At 34.7% G+C, this 22,328-nt stretch overlaps 1 protein-coding gene across 1 annotated transcript in view; it reads left to right on the top strand.

Moving 5' to 3' along the window:
• LOC112049389 (glutamate receptor 1-like) overlaps positions 1 to 22,328 on the top strand; it is a 116,253-nt gene that overhangs the window by 32,040 nt on the left and 61,885 nt on the right. Inside the window, exons 3-4 of the mRNA XM_024087249.2 lie at positions 8,549 to 8,676; positions 11,906 to 12,035. Coding sequence (XP_023943017.1) covers positions 8,549 to 8,676; positions 11,906 to 12,035 — 258 coding nt within the window. The remainder of the gene's footprint in view (positions 1 to 8,548; positions 8,677 to 11,905; positions 12,036 to 22,328) is intronic.

Below are 22,328 nucleotides of genomic sequence, written 5' to 3'. Positions count from 1 at the left end.
TGCTTTAAATCCTTGACGAGTTCCATCGTCTGTGTTTCGGCTCCATCATCAGACCAACTCCAAACCTTCATAAAGTTGTAGTGGTTTAAAATACCTTATGGAAACACTAACAAACGTACTAGCCGTCTCTACAACTTTCGAAAGTTCCCCTCAATTTCTCCAGGATGCCATCATCAGATCCTGACATGAAAAAAATGGGACCACCCTGGAAGTAAACCCTACAAAACAAAAAAAGAATTTTCAAAATCGGTCCATAATTGACGGAATTATCGCTGGACATACATAAACAAAAAAAAAACATACATACAGCCGAACGGTTACAAAAAAAAGGAGGAGGTTCTCATTTCCACGCATGGTTTTTTTTAATGTTTGTTATCTCATAACTTCGTCATTTATTATCCAATTTTGAAAATTCTTTTTTTGTTTAAAAGAGTATACTTCTAAATTGGTCCCATTTAACTTTCATGAAAATGGGTTAAGTAATTTTGTGTTAAAATAAAGATAACGGAAATACGGAAATACCTCAACATCCATCGGCTCTTGGAACTATGTGGCCTGCCCATTGCCACTTCAGCTTTGCGACTCGCTGAGCTATATCAGTGACTTTAGTTCGTTTGAGGATCACCTCATTCCTGATTTGATCACGCAAAGAAACTCCAAGAATAGCTCGCTTCGTCGCCCGCTGAGTGAATTAGAGAGTTTATGTATATTAAAATGTCATATTTTTTTGAAATAACCCTCATTTTAAAGTTATAAGAGTTCAGTACAGATTGCGATCTTAGACCACAGTTTTAATGTTAGGTACACTAACAAGGTAAGTTAGATACATTTGTACAGAATTTAGTAGACAAATTCAAAGAAGTCTCATTCAAAAGACTTGTTTTTATCTTCTTCCTTGAGAACACATAAACCTTATCAATGCGTAACACCAACTTCACGTCCAGAGAATGAAAGAAAGTCCGAGGCTTGAAAAAAAAATGGCGGCAACATAATTCTTATCTGGAAAAAAACGGGGACAATACGAAAATTCTGACACGGAAATTAAAAGTAGAAACAAAAGCAAATTGGCCGCGAGAGGACGAGTGCTCTGCGCGCTTTATTTGCTCTAATACCGTAGTGTTTATATTATCTTTGCTAATAGATAAGGAGCCGGTGGTAACTTTTCCTTTTAATTACGTCCTTGACCATTCCGACCATTCGAACTTTTGGTTAAAGATGCCGTATATAAGACGAACATCACCGACCTGTTTACTGGTTGAAAAGTTTTAATATTACAGGATATTAATAATATAAAATAAAAAAGCCTTTTATTTCTTGCATAAATTTACAGAGTTATGTTATTATTCTAAGTTAATTTGGTTAGAAAAACTTTAATATATGTACATTAATCGTTCTTTTAATTTACGGAAGAACCCCAGAAAGAAAATTTTAAAGCTTGCTTACTTTATAGTACAAGTTTATTCTATCCACACTTCTGACGGTTACTACGTGACATTGTATTGAAACGCTTAGTCGCTTGACGATATGTGTTTGTCGCTAGGGTGGTAACTAGCCACGGCCAATGTCTACAAACTAGATCAGAGCTAATTTGAAAATATTAAAATTCTAATCAGAGCCGGGGTGGGTATCGAAACTTTAAATTGTTATCGCCGTTTAGTGTTGGAAATAGTAGTCTGTGACGGATATGACGTCGCTCGATCTTGTGTTGGATTCAGTGTGCTCGAGGCGTTCGCACCGTCCACATCTATTGTTGTGTAATTCTTTATGGGTTACTTGGAATAGGTGGGGAGAGTGACTTGAGTGGAAAAGGGGAGTGTTTGATATCAGTCAAAGGATCCTTTAACCCTACACACATCGTTCACAAGTACGTGACTCCACTCAAGGCCATTCTCTGCCATTCTAGGGACTTATTTTGGTTACAGTTTGAATTGCTAATTAAGTTGTCCTGACAAGTGTTGTGAATCATAACCTTTGTTCGACATTAATTTTCTTATATTTGTAATCACCTTTGAGTCCTATAATAAAATTGATTCTAGATCGTCGGTGAATACACAAATTCCATTCCAGTGTTCTACATTAGGTACTATCTTAGGATTAGGTATCAGACTTCAGTTCACAGTGTATTTTTTACGAATTACAACCAATATGCACTACAAATTAAACAATATAATTTTCATTAATAATTTATGTTTACCATAATAGCCCAGTGGATTTGAAGTCTGCTTCCGATTCCGCAGAACCCACACCCTCCGGAGTGTGAGTGTGGGTTAGAATCCGTTCTAGGGCATGCATCTCCAACTTTTTAGTTGTGTGCATTTTAAGTAATTAAATATAACGTGTTTCAAACTGCGAAAAAAACATCGTGAGGGAATCTGCACAACAGAAAATCAATAATTACATATAATTATGTAAATTAAATGTATGTCTCCCCAATTGCGTTTAGTTATTTACAAGATAAAAAAACAAAACAAAACTTTTTTTTCATTTTTATCTCTTTGTCTGTCTGTCTGTTTATACGGGCTTATCTTTGAAATGGCTGGACGGATTTCAATGGAACTTTCACTGAATGATAGAGGACGGTTTTGATATCACTGCTTTTACCGGAAAAATCCATGGTTCTCGCGGGATTAATGAAAAACTGAATTTAATGAGGACATTACTAGTATGCAATACAATTGAATTAGCTAGAAAATAAAAATAAAAAAAAATAGCTATGCATTCAAACATTATTATAACCGAGTTCCCTGGAATATATCAAAAAGGCCTGTAAGGCAGAAATGGTAAGTAATAAAAACATACTCGTAAAATCTCAGTCCACTAGCTCCTCGACTATGAGGCAAAGAGCACTTCCATCGCGCTGTGCGGCGTCTGTCTGCTTACTTGTACAATTCAAAATGGAGCTACAAAAGTTTTCATTACCTTTTTAAATTTTTGCACCACCATTTTAAATCTCTAACTTTTTTATGTAAAACTTGTAGCTCCCTGGAAATTTTCACGGTTTTTCCGTTTAAACATTTTGTGTGGTTTACTTAAAGTTTCTTCTTTACTCGACTACACTATGATGTATATCATCGAATGTCACGTACGTGTAACTTCAAAGCGACGTATCAATCACGTACGTACGTACGTATCTTAATAGTCAATAGCTTACTTTACAAGCACTTTCGAAATGTCGAATATTATAAGATAATGGTAATAATAATTAGTCAAAAAGTTAAATTACCATACAAATGTGGTATCGCTTTGTCTGCCGAAATGATTTTCTACTGGTCAAAGACTATGAGATGACCTATAGAAGACACAAATAAGTTGTAAAAACCGTGGTGACTATCAAATTAAAGGACTTAGAAACACCGCTAAGGCGTAAGTTAATTCTCTGTGCTAGGCATACACGGGTTTCGTGCGTCCAGTGTTCAATGCAGCACGATACACTGTGAAAAACTGAGTTACACGCGGACGAAGTCGTGAATATTTTAATAATAAGGAAAAACAATTGTTACAAAAAAATTAAACAAGATACAGTTGCAAAGCAAATAGCACTAAACGGTTAATTTATGAAATATAAAAAATAAACACCTCAGTTCGAAAAAGTTGAGGCACAGGATTAAAATTAAGGAATTCTCACTCTGTTACCAACTTCATTAAATTTCCCTCATCTCTTTGACAGGCTTTTAAAGTAATTGTGTTAGAGGGAAATTATAACAACGGAGGCGCGGCGAAGGGAAATAACCAAATATCGATGATCGTTTCTCGAAATTTGTTGCGAGTTGTAATTAATCGGTCGAATTAGTCTGTTCCTTTCTAAGATTAAAAAAACCGTTTATTGTATTATTTGTTATTGTAAAGCTATTAATTATTTTAAATTACCCTCAATTATAAATCTAGCTGGAACGTGAATGCATTATACATGTGATGTACACTCGAATTCAGGTAGGTTCATAGTTATTGAGCAACCTTTAATTATATACAGTACATTGAACAGGAATAAAAAAAATTGGGGGACTGGGACCTGTAAGAACCTGGACAGTCAACATGTCAAATACAAACCTTAAAACTTAAAAAAACCGGCCAAATGCGTAGTATTTTGTAAATTTAATGAGCGTTTCAAACCCTCAATATGCAAAAATACTGATAACAATTATACATATCGTCACCATGGAATAGACGACAAAAAATCACCCTCACTTTGCAAGCGGGGGAAGGAACCCCAAAAATGTTTTATTTTTTATTTAATTCCATTTTATAGCCGTGTGTTAATGTTTATACCATTGCCAAATTTCTGCTTTCTAGTTTTAACAGACTCTGAGTTGTCTTACTTGATATTTTCAATTAACGAGGAAAATAGTATATATAGTCACTCTCAGACACTACTCAGATAGATAGTATCCTATCTATCTGAGTGCTAACTATACTAATTTTATCCCCGTATTTCCACCGGATCAGGAACTACGTAGGTGAAGTCGCAGGCATCTGATAGTTATATTCAGAAGATTGAATTCATTAATTAACACGTTGAGGATAAGCAGAAAACATCAGCGGAGATAAAAATTGAGGCAAAGAATTATTTTTAAGATGATTCCCTCCATTACCGAGTTCATTAAATTTCTCTCCCTGACAGGCTTTTTGAGTAATTGTGTTACAGTTTAATTACAAAAACAGTGTCTCGTTTCGTGGAAAATAACTAAATATCGATGATGAACTTTTATTGAAAGGCGAACAGATACTAGAGTCAATGAATAGGTACATAAAACAACCATATTCCGGAAAACCCTCAGCAACAGCTCCGATTTTGATAAATTAAAAAAAAACATGTTTTTATGTTATTTGAAATCAGAAATATTTTGAACGGAATGATTTATATTGCTTAAACAATATCTATGCTATATAAGTATTAAATAATTAAAAAAATACTACCGACTTCAGAAACACAAACGTATGCAGGAAACTAATAAGCGAAAGAAAACATTATAATATTTTCTATCTACTGATCACTTTAAAGGCGGTGCAAATGGTACATTTACTGAGTAATCAATCGTCCCCTGTTTTCCTACCTTACCTTAGGGTTAGGGCTACAATTATTTTTTATTTAAAAAAAATGAATAATCTTGAATTACGTTATTTTTATTATTTTTAGGGTGATTAAAAATGAACAACTGAACACAAAAATATGGTTATCAATTAATTATTTGTCTGTCTATCTATATATTTATTTATCTGTATGTGCATGATATTCTAGATGTATTTTCATGCAGTTTAGTTTAGGTACCTAGATTAAGCAAAGTTTGGCGACATATCACAGCCTTTGTTTCATTGAGATTTAAAGAGAAAATTTCTTAGAAGAAGGAAATATTTTCATTAATACGTCCGGTACAGAAAAAAGTTTTTTTTTTTTACTTTTTTTCTTCTTTCTTGTAAGAGTTTTTTAAGTTTGTGGTGCTATATTCTCGTGCCTCCGGGACATTGCCAATATCCCGGCTGTTATTTTAACTTTATCACTCAAACCAACGCTCACTACAGCAGTTTCGTGGGTCTAGGCTCCATACTTTCTTGACTTTCACAGAAAGTTAAGTCTACCTTTTATAGACTACTTTATTGCCTAATATTAAATTATAAATTAAAAAAAAATAAAAAAAAAAGAAAAAAAAAATATTAAACGGTTGCATATTAACGGTCATTAAAGCACGAGTTGCATTTTATGCACGAGTTGTTATAATTAATTAATTAACAAATTTTAATTAAATTTATTAATCATTTAATTAAAATATATGAACTTGAAATTTTAAAACATAAAATATAAACCAAACATTGTTAAATATCAAGAATCTAGAGCTGCACAAAAGACCAAGAACTCAGAGCTCTAACTGTGCTATATTAGTAAAAAAATATATTATAACACATTTTCCTTATAAAGAGCAGTTACAATGTAATTTTTTAATTTATTACAGCATGCATGTGAATAATCTATGCCATTATAATATATTTTTTTAATTTCGTATTGGGAATATTATGAAATGAGATTAGATAAAAATATATTATGATTCCCGTTTAAAAAAAAAATAAAGTTTAAAAGAGAAAGCCTATTATACCTTAAGTAAATTTTAATTTGTGAGTCTTAGCAAACAAATTGTATTCAATTAAAGTTTCAATGAACTAATGTAATTTCAAGTTTGCTGTTGCCGTACTAATTGCCCAGATACCAATTAATTGGTTCTTAAATGAAGCTCAGAATCTGTAAGACAATAATTGCATTGCGAAAACCTGAAAAGCAAATTAAGGTAAGTAATAGTTACAATTGAATGGTTTCGGAAAGGATTTTACCCGACTACGGCGAAGCTAAATGAAAGGGTTATGGTTTTAAGTTTTAACAGTCTTTGTTTCTATAATGTCTAGTCAGGAAAGACTAGTTGGAGGGAAATGGGAATATTGGTCATATTAAAAAAAATATATGACAAAAATATTGTTAATATGGGGTGGGGTCATCTTCTCCCGAGAGTGTCGGGTACGGGCCTTGAGGATTGGCCTCCTTCCCTGACGCGGGGAAACTTTCTCCTCCGGTAATTTCTTCCATCCCCTTTCGGGGCTGAGGCATCTTGGCCTATGATTCGAATTTTGTTTATTTATTTATTATTGTCGTTCAGCGGGCGATGTCTTGTCTGGTGCTTACGTAATTGATACCGTCGTCTCTGCTGCCTCCGGTGCCTACGCCTTCAGAGATGGCCATTTGTAGAAGCTCACGAGGTAGAGGACGCCCATTTGGTGGTCTTTCGCAGTGCGGTACGATACCATGGAGATGAATGTGCGGTCCGTTATCCACTCGTGCGAACGTTCGGCGCGCTAGACCTCGGATGAACTCCTCCACGGAGGGCGTCCTGGTGTCACGGTTGATGTAATTTCTGACGTACCTCGGAGCTCCTGTGGCAAGGCGCAGGCATTTGTTCTGCAGTCGCTGTTTCTGTTAATATGACAAATAGTTGAAACAGTTGTGCAGCAGTGCCACTAGATAGCGCTGTTTCAATTCCTTAGAAATTCCCGTTTACGGTTACGCGATCGTCACAGTGTGAAAACATTGAAAACTGGCACTAGGCACACATTCGGCAGTACTACGGTTTTTACAAAGAACATGTCACGGGTTGGTAGATTTATAATTTAATATTTTAAAATAATATTGTGTAATATAATGATGATAATAATGATGATGATTGATGACTAACTTTTCTTATTTGTATAGAAAGATGTTAGGTGTCAGTATTTGTTAGTCAATTAAACTAAAAATATATATTATATACTAATATTATAAAGAGGAAATATTTCATTATTTGTTTGGTTGCATTGAAATAGGCTCGGGAACTACTGAAACGATTTGAAAATATTTTCACTGTTGGGAATCTACATTATTCCCGAGTGCTATATACTATAACTTATTCCCGTGTTCCCAAGGGAACGGGAACTACGCGAGTGAAACCAGGCGGCATCTGCTAGTGACGTATAAACGCAAATTCTCTAGGAACTTCATTTAGTAAAAATCAATCAAGTTATATTCACATTTTGTTTCATTATTTTCCACTTTAATTTCTGCCCGCTTAAGAAAGAACAATTCAGCCTATTGGGACTTTTAAAATAATAAAACCTGAGGGTAGGCTTAACAAAGTCATTTTAATAAATGATGGTTTATGTACATTACGCTGGTCCAATAGAAAAATCTAGAACTGGGTCAGTTTCATTGCAATGAACCCCCGCGCTTGGCTGTTATTGTGGTTTTCACTTTGTAATATTACTGGCATTTTTTTCGTTTAATGTTTTTTTTTTACTATTGTCTATATATGTACCTATATTGTATATAGAAACATACATCAATACATATAAATTAAAAATACCTCTGTGATTTCAAAATAACTGTTTTCTCAAAGTGTTTATACTAAAACTCAAACATACTTGTTTAATTTTGACGTGACAACGTCTTATAAATTGGTTTGCCGGGTGACACTTCAAGAAACTGCGTTACGCTCCGCTCACGTTATGCGCTCACAATGAGAGCGAGTGAATAAAATTTTGTTAATATGAAATTCAGTGCGAGATTCTTTGTATAAATTAATGTTTTAAATATAATTATTTGTAAAAATAAATGTTTTAAATTGTTACTATTATTTCATCCTTCTTCCTACTATACGAATGAATATTCACATTCAAATTATTTTACCACTCAAAGTCGTTGTCACGTAAAACTTTCGCCCGTATACCGACTTTACAGGCAACCAATTTTTTTTTTATGAGTCTGTTTGTCTAGCGAATCTTTGGAATGGCTGAACGGATTTTAGTGATCTGAACTCGCTGAAATATTTAACAAATATATCATGTGTCGTTACTCTACACACAACTATAAATTTTAATATACACACGTGTAATTTTAACACAATGAAACATCGATTCTATAAACGCAGTTTGTACGAACACGTTATATTTTTGATAGAGGGGTAACCTCTAGCAAGGCAAGTCTGAGGTAGGCCATGATGATGTTGGATTTTGACTTTATTAACCTTTTTGTCCACAGTTTGCAACCAGTTTGCACGCGGAGTGTTCGCAATGCTGGGGGCAGTAACACCTGAATCATTCGACACTCTGCACTCCTACACCAATACCTTTCAAATGCCGTTCGTGACTCCGTGGTTTCCTGAAAAGGTGAGCCAAATAAAAAAATATACATATACATATTACCGGAATCGGGTCGGGAAGAGGGGAGAAGTCTCCCTGTAATCCATTAAAACAGGCTGATAATAATGAAAACTAGAAAAGTCTAAAATAAATCATCTTTATTTATTTAATGTCTTATAAAACGAATGCAAACATTTTTCTTCTTTGTGCTATATGCGCTTGTCGGATTTTGAGTAGTAATAGAGCATATTCCTTTTATACACTCTCCTAAACCTAATTAATTCACGGTAATAGTTAGCCGTACATACAACTTTGTTTAAAACTAATGATATACGAGGATTACCTACGTAGGAAAACTAAATATGATATATTAATTCGACGTAATTTCTCATGTAAAATGGATGTTTTCCGTATATTTGGAAATCAGATGAAAAGGGAGAAGGTATCTTTTACAGAATATCACGAATACCAAAATTAAAGAGCAAGATTCAACGTAGCTAGGTACATAAATAATCCAATTGGAATACTCCGATAGTCGAACTGAAAATCAGTGCGGAGGTATGATTGTCAGCAGAATATGCAGATTTTGTATTTTTTGCAGTCAAATGGATTAAAACTGATAAAAGCTGTTTTTAAAAAGAATTCATACGCGTATTTGCCGTATATATTTTAAATTATTACCTATGGCCATTGTTTTAGTTTTTTAGATGCGTAATGATTTACAACTTGAGTCATTAGGAAATATTCAAGTAATTTCCGAGATGTACATATCAATATAATTACTGATAAAAAATATATTTTATATGTTTATTCAAGATACTCGTATAACTGAAGAGTAGCGGCAATAAGAAAAGCTAGTTTTATATATACAAAGTGAGATAGAGACAAAGCAATTACAGTTTGGCATGTTCTCAAAGCCTTATCAAGCAAGCGCATTGAGAAGTTACTGCAACATGGTAAAACTTACCAGAGGATTACCGCTTTTGACTTGCATAATAGGTAGGTATATTGTAACGATGTAAAAGATTACTCTCGTCTATGTAGTCGAGTGACAATAAGATGTAATGCGGTATTCGGTACTTCAAAACTTATGCCTTCTTATAAATTCAATATTGTACGTCTTGAAGCAATATAGTAGATTGTGAAATGGTTGCGTTACGACGCGACATGGTTGTGGTCATAATAGCACGAGTTGCATTTTATAAAACGAACGAAGTGAGTTTTATAATAGAGACACGAGTGTTTTAACCCATTAGAGGTCAAATGAAAAGTAAAAATGATATTTTTAAATAATCTTTACTTACTTATTAAAAAACAAAGAAAAAAGCATGAAATTAAATAAAATACTGAAAAATATTAGTTTTCATGAAATTACAGGGGTGTACACAACTGAGTACAATGACCACTTATGTATAAAAAATTTCTAAACACGCTTTTTCAACACAAAGTGTTTTAAGACACTTCTTGCATTACCAGCGCACTCTTGCAAGACAAAGGACACACTGCAGTGGTGTTTCAGTTTTGACGGGAAAGTGACCTATTCATAGTATAGTATCATTACTCGTTTACCGTTACTAGTATCATTACTCATTACATATAAACGCAAAGAATTAGCAACAGACAAATCCAACATGTAAGTAAATAACACCCACCACCACTTTTTACCATGAACAGCAATTCTGTATACCGAGAAAGACTGGTCAAGTTCATCAACACCACCCATATTTTTGTTGTAAGTTTGAGATAAATGTGGTATCTCTAAGTCTGTTTTCTCTCGCTTTTTTGGACTCCTTCGCTTGACAGTCCATAATGATTCTATGGTGTCGTAGTTAGTTGCCATTGTACATACACTATTGTTATTATCGTTGCATTATCTTTTATCATTAGATGTTGCTGCTAAGTTGTTGTCAACAAGATGAAGGTTTCTTTTTATATCCCGGAACTTACGTCTTGATATAGATTTGGCGACGAATTCCAAGCCAGTCTTCATCTAGAGACGTACTGGTCTCTAGATGAAGATTGTTTCTCGGGGTAACTTTTCCTATCACTGACTTGTATGTTAGTACGTTGTGATGTTGAAGTGTATGAAGGGGCACATTTCCGCCAGATTGGCATTGGATCGGATTGGCGGGTAACATCTTGTCGTCTTCTTTTTTGACGCCAGTGGTTCATCATTACTATCGTCGTTACTGCCGTCTTCAGGATTCGTAAATACCTCTATAGTGTCAGGTACATCATGCGGCATGAAACACCCTGCTATATCCTCTTCGGCACCTTCCTCTTCATCAGTCAATGCACTTGGATCGGGTGGTATAATAGCAAAATCACTTTCATCGTCATCACTATCTCGTAAAACACCATCAACAGCTTCCTCAAGCCCTAGGTAGCATTCTCGAGGTGTAAATTGTTGTTTATTCATTGTAAGGAATATGTAAACTAAACCAGTTATTTTACTTACGTATGTTGTCATTGTACGCAAACGCGTAAAGTACAATTTGTATGACCCTAGTTTCATTGTGGTTGCAAATAACTTATTGTATTCTAATTCAAATCTTACTTTGACATCTATTTTCTACAAATGTTATGAAAAAACAAACTTTTAATCGATGGTTATGAAAAAAAATATAATATTATTCACTTACGTGCACAATGCTTCCGTGATGCAACTTCAACTGACACAATTTATCAAAAAATGTCAGCCTACCCGCATAATGTTTAACAAAATGTCTAAACAGTTTTATAATAAAGTAAAATTATATGATTACCCTACTTAACTTTCCGAGTTCTACAATCTACACCTATGGATATGTCTGTACTCAGTTGCGTACAGTGACCTCAAATGGGTTAATGCCAAGTTTTGCACGTTTCATACTCTTCTTTATAAATAGGAATCCAACAAAATTAAATACATACTAATACACTGTAGGCGTGTGAATAATCTATGACATTATAATATATTTTTTAATTTCATAATTGGAATATTATACGCGAATGAAAAATATTGCCCTATCGATGTAGTAGAGTAGAGTAGAGTACCAATAAGGAAATAAGAGATACGTATATTAGTTTCTAAATAAACATATATTATGTACTTCGAAGCTTTTATACCAATTTCATCACAATGTATCAAAAATAAATGTTCAGCTTCATAATAATAATTTATGCAAGATTGAATGTCTATTTCGACTTTAATCTAAGTTAAATAATAAATAGGTAAGCTAGAGCATTATTTTAATCCGTGTTTATTCTGGGTCAGGTGAACCCGCCCTCATCGGGTCTGATCGACCACGCTGTCAGCATGCGGCCCGACTACCACAAGGCAATCGTCGATACAATAGTCCACTACGGATGGACCGACGTCATTTACATTTACGACTCGCACGATGGTGAGTTTATCTGTTTTTTTTTGTTGGCTGTACTTTTGATGTTACAAGTAGGTACTGATTTTCCTGTTGCATGTTGACCGATTAGTTTGATATTAATTACAGACATTTTGTGAATGTAATGATATAAAAATATTCTTTATTGTGCACCGAAAGTTATAAAATGAATATAAAGTAAATAAATTAAGTAGGAACAATAGGCGACCCTATCGCTAAGAAGCGATCTCTCCCAGGCAACCTATAAATAGCAAAATAATAAATATTCATATATAGGGAAGGGTGTACACACGAAAGGAATGGAAGGAATATAAAAAAAACAAACAAAATGTACCAACCTAACCTACCTAATTAAACATAACAAAATTTGTATGGGCAATTACCACATGCGAATTGCTTTGAAAGATGGCAAATAAGAAAAAAATATAATTATCATTGTATCACATTTCTATGTAAAACGATTCATAGATCGTTAAGGATTCCTTACTAGGAACTATTCAAACTTTGCCTGCATTAGTCACAGACTAAGGAAAACATAGACACTCTATCTTTTTATAGGTAATTACTTCTATTATTCACGCCATTAATTTTATAGACAAAGTTAACTTTTCTTACTTCGTCAAGTGGTTTACTGATTACAGTAATTATATATCTGAATAAGGTTTTCTCTATATCTAACAATTCTAACTCTAGGGTAGTTATGGTTAGTTAAATGAATTTATTTAATTAAAAGACTGTTATTATTCTGGGTTGGGAGCTAGACTTTTGTGCCGTTGAACTAGGTTTTTTGATTATCTAAATAATGTTATTAGTAATTTGATTGACTATTTTTTTTGTTTGTTTGTTTTGTTTGTTATTGTCAGTTGTATTTGTAGTATAGCCAACAACTAACATCTTGAAATTTTAATAATAAAACGGGTTGTTTTATTATAAAAATCTACACTATATAATAAATATACTCGACATGAGCTTCAGGAAATAAAAAAAAAAACAGAAAACCAGAAACCAGTAACTCTGGGCTATAGTAAGGCAAAAGACTATAAGTAAAATATAGACAGATTATCAATACATATAAATAAAATTGAAGTTCTTGTCTGTGATTTCAAAATAACTGTGTTGTTCCAATTTTTATAGTTCAATTACACACGATACTAAAACATTTAGCCTAAATACAAGAGTTTCACAACAAAAATTAATGAGGATCTTGACCCTTAAACCTGTTGCCTTCCGAAGACACCACGGTCCAAACTTCGTAACTGGCTACCATTCTTACCTACTGTAGGTAATTTGTACAGACAAACTCTCGGCGTTCATAAAATGAGGTATGTCTAATTGTCTAGCTATAATAACAAGCTCTCGTTTCATCAGACAAATCATTTATGGTATTTATTTAATTACTTAAGACGCTTGCGTCTTTGTAAGATAAAAATGTGATCAATAATCTTAATCTATCAAAAAAAAAAAGTTTATAATGTGTTTTAGTATCGTGTGTAATTGAACTATAAAAATTGGAACAACACAGTTATTTTGAAATCACAGACAAGAACTTCAATTTTATTTGTATGTATTGATAATCTGTCTATATTTTACTTATAGTCTTTTGCTTGGGTAAACAAACAAGATTAAGTTGCCACGACGCAGTGCAACTATTTTGAATCGCATCCTCGAGTACCGGATAGTTTGTTACTTGATTTGCTAGTGATCTCTTGTTTGAATTTGCTCTATGCAATTCAAGAGTTGTCTGCTAAGTTTTATAAGGTTTATAAGAGTTTTTTTTTTAAATATTTGACACATCTTATAAATATGACTAATATTCGCATTACCTTCCAACTAGTCAGAAAATACTGTGTTAGGAGTGGGTACGACAATAGTCCAACGGGTGGGGATTGAACTATGACCACTTGGTGATGAGTCCTGTCCCTTTACCGTTGAGCTATTGAGACTTCAAGGTTTATAATTGAAAGATTATAAACCTTGAAGCTAAATTTGCCTCAGGGCTGGTTTGGTAGGCTTTGGTAGGACAGACAGTCGGACATATTAACGTGTTCCTTGTTGACTTCGGAAGCCTAGAAATTATTAAAATCAGTAAACTTTTCGGAATCGGAGCTTATTCGCTACAAACACTCAAACTAACAAAAAGAAAATATTAGTAACTGGCTTCGCACTGATGCACGGTTGCTATGTAGATTCTAATATTATTATTACTTTAAACTACAGAATATCTTCATCAGGATACAGGATATCTTCATCAAATATCCAGCGGAAGCGATTATAGGTAAGCTACCTACCTGTAATGAAGATGTAGGTTTTTAAACCTCATTGTTCTCCACAGACAATATGAACACTTTTAGAAACAGTTGCAATCGAAGTCATTTACCAGTTAACTACACTTTCCATCTTTGTACAATTCGATTTATAAATCGTGAGCACCTGATGACATTTCAGTCAACTCTATGGCTATGAGAATAGAGATTATAATCTATTAAACGATCCGCGGTAAACTCGAGGGATTACGGTGTAGCTGACTCGTTCGATAATAAAATGTCGACACAAAAGAGATTGCGAATAAAGCTGAGCATCCATCGCTTTTGCGGCAATAGAAATTCTAAAATTATTAGCAGACGCCGCGACTTCGTTCGCGCAAAAAACCGCTAATTACCGTTAAAATAAAAAGAGTTATAGTGACTTTTTACCTTTTCGGATAAACGTATATACTATAGTTGCCATTTTTTAGAACTTTTCATCATAAATGGGACTTTGGAGCAAAACATAAACTACTTTTTGACCCTAAAATAATAATAGAAGGGGGTGAAATAGGGGTTGAAAGTTTGTATGGAAAGTCCTTTATTTTTAGAGTTACAGTTCTAAAATATAAACCAAAAGAATACAAAATATGATATGATTCAACAATTTTTAAAATTCAAGCCCAAAAATGGTGAAATAGGGTTTGAAAGTTTACATTGCTTTCCACGCTGACGAAGTCGCGGGCGTCTTCTAGTACGGAATATATGAATGAACTTAGATATAACTAAAGTTTTGTTTATTGGCGACCCTTCAGATGAGAGATCAGAACAAGCAACAACATCAAAGCACAAGAGCAAACTCAAATTCCGTAGATATTGTTGAACTGTGATGTATTATCACAACTATCAGACGATATTGGCCTTTAGTTTTAATAGAAACTTTAGTATTAGGGGAATTCATGAGTCCCGAGTTGGAAAGCGATACGTATAGAATATTAATTTTGTGTTCTCAAGCTCAAATAATAAATTAAAGCAAAGTTCATCACTTTCAACTGCAGTTAAGTGCAACGGTCCCAAGTGGGTTCAACTCCTGTATATAATAAATAAATAAATATACTTACACAATACACATCACTATCTAGCATACAGAATAGCTTGTGTTATGGATACTAAGATAGTTAATATTATATATATATATATTATATTCATATACATTTATATACTAAATATAAATACTTAAATATATTATGTATAAAAATATACACAGACACTGGAAAAGCCCATGTTCAACTCACATATATTTTCCAGTTGTAGGAATTGAACCCACGGGCGTATATGAGTGTAATATAATTATACTAAATAATGAATTAAAAGGAACAATGCTTGTATCTAATTAAACGACTACCAAAAGAAAGAGTTTCTATGTTCGGCTGTATGTGTGTTATTTGTTTTATGTTTACCTTATCAGCCGATAGACGTCCACTGCTGGACATAGGCCTCTTGCATGGACCTCCAAGCACAATAGTTCGAGCCGCCAGCATCCAGCGGCTCCCTGCAACCCGCTTGATATCCTGCAGCCTGGCCATTCTAACACCTTGGGACCCCAACGTCCATCGGCTCTTCGAACTATGTGGCCTGCCCATTGCCACTTCAGTTGCGCGATTCTCTTTCGCTTTCAGAAACGGCTTTTATTAACACAGCACTGGCTAGGCATTGAAACTGAGCACAAGGTGTTATTTTTCGCTTTTTAGTTAAGTAGAAAAAAAAATGTGATTAGAAACTATAAGGGTTCTTTGTTGACTACGAAACCCTAAAAACGCAGTTTAGTTTGTATGTACCTACATGAAATTTTCAATGTATACCTAGACACCGAGAAACAGTTTCTATTGTTTTATATTATTATATCTTAGATAGATTTTTATACTCAGAGCAAACTCCTTAGGGTATAAGTTAAAGTAGCGAACCTTTTTAGCTGAGATAACACTTCGAACTTGAGTTTAAAAGATGGTAGTTTGAAAAATACGAAAGTATAAATTCTTACCAACAGGTAATATTTTATATTTTCTTGATGAAAACTTGATGAGTTTATGATAAAGGTCACAGTTGCATGGGCTTATCTCTGGAACGGCTCAACCGATTTTACTGGCACTTTCACGGGACGATAGAGCAGGTTATAGAGCAACATAATTCATAGCCACATTTTATCCTAAAATAATTCATGGTTCCCGCGGGATTTGTGAAAAATTAATTGAATTTCACGCGAATGCGGCATGCATCTCCAATTTTTTCGTTATGTGAATTTTAAGAAATTAAATATCACGTTGTCACGGCCTCCGTGGCGCAGTGGTATGCGCGGTGGATTTACAAGACGGAGGTCCTGGATTCGATCCCTGGCTGGGCAGATTGAGATTTTCTTAATTTGTCCAGGTCTGGCTGGTGGGAGGCTTCAGCCGTGGCTAGTTACCACCCTACCGGCAAAGACGTACCGCCAAGCGATTTAGCGTTCCGGTACGATGCCGTGTAGAAACCGAAAGGGGTGTGGATTTTCATCCTCCTCCTAACAAGTTAGCCCGCTTCCATCTTAGATTGCATCATCACTTACCATCAGGTGAGATTGTAGTCAAGGGCTAACTTGTAAAGAATAAAAAAAAAAAAACGTTTCTCACTCGGTGCAGAAAAAACATCGTGAAGAAACCTGCATACTTGATTTTTTTTAATTACGTGTATAAACTCTGCAAATCCGCATTGGGCGAACTAGCGTGATGGACTAATCCCTCTCATTCTGAGAGAAGACTTGTGCTAAGCAGTGCCCAGAATATGAGTTGATAATGATGATGATGTTATCTCTAATGTTTATTTACTTTTATTAAAATGTTGTCATTCTGAATGACTTTCGGTCTGTCTATTAATCTGTTTAGAAACATAATTTAAGTTAATTTGGTCCCAAAAAAATCATAATGTTATTTGTAAAAAAATAGTTTCGGGCAGTACTTAAACTGTAAAGTAATACAGTGTAAGACAATTATTGTAAGTTACATTAAACCAGGTTCGTGTTATAATTAGCAACGGTATCATTAAACTTAATTACGCCACTTTACGCTATAATGAGCTTTATAATGACACCATTTTGAATAAGTATTAAATTTTCATGTCCATTACACTAAGTGATTTATTTCAATTTATTTTTATTGCAGTCCACTGTTCTAGGTGTCACCACATTGATCAATGATCGGATCAACTTTTTTTTTCATTCATGAAGGAAAGAGTGCATGTTCTGATCATAAATAGAAAACCATCAGACATAAAAGTTTCACGTAAATTGACTAAAGGACAATTTTATTGAGTGGTCCGATATTGAAAATCCTTTTTTTATTTTAAATTATAGTTAATTATTTAACAATCAACTATCCCCTATTTTCCTGGCCTAGGGTTAGAATTGTTTTTCAAAAAAAAAAGTTATCAAAATCAGAACACTCAGTAAAAAGTTTGCGTGTTCATGCAAACATACATGCAAAAGTCTCTGAGACGAATGTTTTAATTGAAAATCAAAGACACTTCTTTGTTTCTACATTTAAAAAAAATTGTTGTCATCGAGATCAGCCAATTGTTTTTTTACTTTTTTTATTTGAGTTTTTGAAAATTCAGTCAAACACTAATTGATACAAGTATACAGATTCATTGAGTGGCCTTGGATTCCGAGGTTTTACCATTTTCCGTAATAATTTAATGATTATAAATGGTTCACCATCATCATTATTATCAACTCATATTCGATTTACTGCTGAGCTCGAGTCTCTTCCCAGAATGATAGAGGTTAAGCCAATAGTCCACCACGCTGGTTCAATGCGGATTGGCAGACTTCACATTCGCAGATAATTAAGAAAATCGTTATGCACGTTTTTTGACGATGTTTTTCCTTTACCGTGTGAGACACGTGATATTTAATTTCTTAGAATGCACACAACTGAAAAGTTGGACGTGCATGCCCCAAACCGGATTCGAACCCTCACCCTCTGGAATCGGAGACAATCGGAGACAGATCTTATCCAATGGGCTATTACTAGAAAGTATAGGTATTATCATTAGTATATCTTTCTAGATAAATTGCTTGGTTATTAGAATAAATTGCTGTTTTTACTAGCACCATGTTATTATCTACCGCCAAGCATCGCAGCGATTTCAAAGGTTCTTGAATATTTTTATCCACCACTTAGAGTAAAACAGATCCTTTCTACCTTGAATGTAAAACATGCAAATATTTCTTCAAAGAAACCAAGATGTATAAAGCGTATTTAATGAGGTTCAGCAACAAGGAACTCTTTAAAAATAGTATGTAAATAGGACGAGGAAAGATGTACCTCCCTACTATTGAAGTTAGCATTTATATTGCGGTTTCCTCTATGTGTAAAAATATACACGAATATTATAATAGAAATATGTGCGAAGATATTCATTTTATACCTACACAGTATACCAGCTTTTATGATACCTAATTACCTAATCTAATGAGCCTTTTTTCTCTAAAGGTTTTAAAAAAGGTACAAATAATTATGTTGAATTTTCTATTGAAATCAAATCACCATCAATTCTATTATTTAATTTATCCATTAGAAAATTCAAAACAAATCTACCCTTAACCGCGGGATTACCGTAACTGATAAAAACCAAATTTTACAGAGGATAATTGGTGCTATAACATGAAAACTTAACATTGATTTTAAAATTTGATCGTTTTATTATAACAATTTTGCTGTTTAATTATTTATTATAATTCAAGGAATTGTATTATGTTTAGGCGTTTGCAATTTCGCTTACGATGAAAAATTACTTTAAAATACTATTTTACTTTAACATTTATTAACTAATGTCACTGTATGTAGGTATTCAAGTACCCGAGCTTACAGCTACTTTAACAATATTATATAGTTATACAAGGGGCTAAAACGACCCATTATATACGAGGTATTTTTAGGACACGAGGCGTAAGCCGAGGACCGCTAAATAGAAACCGAGTTTATAATGGGTTTAGCCCCGCGTCTTAATGTTAATCGCAGTGAAAAGCAGAGTGTAACACGTGGGGCTAAACCCAATATAAACCCAATTGGTCACCATTCCAGCACTTTGGAACGGCTCTCCGAACTATGTGCCCCGGCCATTGCCACTTCAGCTTCTCAACTCATTGAGCTATATCGGTGACTGTGGTTCTTTTGCGGATCTCCTCATTTCTGATTCGATCACGCAGAGATACACGTAGCTCGTTCCATCTCCCGCTGTGTGACTCTGAGCCTTCATATGAGGCCCATAGTTAGCGACCAAGTCTACAAGGTAAGTCTAAGGTACAGTTTTATTTAAAGATTTTGATTGAAATTTCGATTAGATAAAACTGTACTCTTTCTTGTACCTACAACAATGTTAACAGATAATAACAACATAAAAACATGTCCTGAATATGTGAATCTAGATGTTTGCTGTATACTTTAACCTACGGAGGGACGAAAAAGTTTCGCAAGTAATCTCTTGGCTTTTCCTAGCGAAGTGGAACAATGCATACCAACAAATAAAATTGAGATCATTAGAAGAAGCTAATAGGGTCGGATTCTGAGCACTGACTATAGCATGTAACGAGCGGCCATTTCGCATGCTCCACGACGGACAAAGCTTTTAGAGCGAGTTAAGGTAGTCTTTCGAAAAATACGAAAATGTTTATGTTAGATTTTTTTTTTAAATTAGCAAACGCTCGTGACTTTCTTAACATTACATTCAGACGTAGTTGCGCCAAAATATCAATTATCGTAAATTTGAAATTACTTTGAATTTTAAGACATTAGTAGAAAAAACTTTTATCGTACACCACTAAGAAACATACAATACAGAAAAATAATGGAAAAAAGAAAATGCACAATAGGCGGCCTTATCGCTAAAAAGCGATCTCTTCCAGGTAAAATACTTAAACATGATAGAATAATACAGTTTCTGAGTAAGTACCTACCTGCCTACCTAAGTGGAATGACTGTATCTTGCGGTGGTATTACATAGCAATAGTAAGTAAAAGTACTTACTTTTAAAATCTGAAATTGAAAGCAGTAAAAGTAAAACCGATATCATTAGACGATCCGTGAGTGTAGTCTGTAGTCGCAATCCAAGCAGCGAACATATAAGTTAACGATTGAGATCGTTACGCACGCCACTCGCTGAGAACGTCATTGTTTTATATGTTCTACGTTATTGTCAACTATCGAATTATGACGGATAAATCTTTTAAATCAACGAGTAGAAGACGACCTTCATCGACCTGTTTCAACAATCTGGTCTTTATAAACAACCTATTGGGAGCCGTGATAGCCCAGTGGGTGAGTCGTGATAGTCCTCTGCCTCCATTCCGGAGGGTGTGGGTTCGAATCCGGTCCGAGGCAAGCACCTACAACTTTTTAAAATATCACATGTCTCAAACGGTGAAGGAAAACATCGTGAGGAAACCTGCATACCAAAAAAAAATCTTAATTCTCTGCATATGTTAAGTCCGCCAATCCGCATTGGGCCAGCGAGGTGGTCTATTGGCCTAACCCCTCTCATTCTGAGAGGAGAATCGAGCTCAGCAGTGAGCCGAATAAGGGTTGATATCGATAACAACCTATTAAATTTAAATTCACTAACTTTGACGTATGTTAGTTGACATTGCGAAATTGAGATTTTATGTAACAAATGTCATCCGGTGCCTACTGATACGGATATTATATGACGTTTCTCAGTTGATTTGATGTTTTATTTCAATAGGTTGATACTTAAGACCAAATTAGTGAATAGGTCAGCTGTTTACTGGTGGAAATATATGAGTCTGTGCGGTTATTAGGCACTAATTCTAAGGCTGTAGGGCTGTTTGTATTCATTGGTTTTAATGGACTGTATAGATATGTGTATGTATGTTTGCGTGTTTGCTGATTTATATTGTTATTTATCTTAATCTGTTATTTAAGAACCACACGAACCTTGTATCACTTGTCTCCAATAGCTAGCGCGGCAGGACCAGAGGTAAGCTTGCGACTTGGAATAGTTCTTGCTTCTTATCACACACACAAACACATATTGTTCATTCGAGGAAAACGTTTTCTTAGGTCCGGCTTGTTCGGCTTTTGTTAGGCTTTTTACTTATATTTCGCAAACGAGCGAGTGCCGAGCGTACCCGAGCGCAGGCTACGAGAATCATGACATAATAACAGTAATTAACAGGATAAAAAGGATAAAAGAAGAAGGAAGGATGAAAAAAAATTAAATACCTACTTGAAGTAAAACAATAATTGTCCTGTGAAAGTAATAGAAATAGGTCCCCAGCAGTGCAATGTGCATCAAAACACTAATCTCATAACATTACTAGAATCTCCTTAGCCATTGCAGTTGGAGCAGTGAACATAAAACTTAATGGTCAGAATGGTTGCATACCTACTGCAAACAATATACCTACCTAATATAATTTTTAAAAAACTTTTATCGTCTTCAATATAAAAAATATATACACTTTTTTCTCCCGGAAAAAAAGCATGGTTCCCGTGGAATTTATACCTATATGTTGCTCGGTTGGGCAGCGTTCGGGAAACTCCGTAACATATTTTTCCAAAATTCCTCAGTGTCTGAAGATGAAAGTCTTTGAACAGTGCGTGTTGCCAGTGATGATTTACGGATCCGAAACCTGGTCGCTAACTGTGGCTCATAAAAAGGCTCAAAGTCTCTCAGCGGGCGATGTAGCGAGCTATGCTTGGGGTTTCTCTGTGTGATCAAATCAGAAATGAGGAGATCCGCAGAAGTACCAAAGTCACTGATATAGCTCAGCGAATCGCAAAACTGAAGTGGCAATGGGCAGGCCACATAATTCGAAGAGCAGATGCACGTTGGGCTCCCAAGGTGTTGGCCATTCAGCCAACAGCGCTGTGTTGGTCGACCTGCTGGATACTTGCGGCTCGAGTTTTGTTTGGAATTCCATGCAAGAGGCCTATGTCCAGCGGTGGACGTCCATCGGCTGTTAATGATGATGATGATGATGCTCTATATCCTCATCTAAGTA

Source organism: Bicyclus anynana, chromosome Z (assembly GCF_947172395.1).
Source record: "Bicyclus anynana chromosome Z, ilBicAnyn1.1, whole genome shotgun sequence".
NCBI classification, from domain to species: domain Eukaryota; kingdom Metazoa; phylum Arthropoda; class Insecta; order Lepidoptera; family Nymphalidae; genus Bicyclus; species Bicyclus anynana.
Note: the sequence above shows the minus strand (reverse complement) of the source record. Positions and strands in the feature narration are given on the sequence as shown.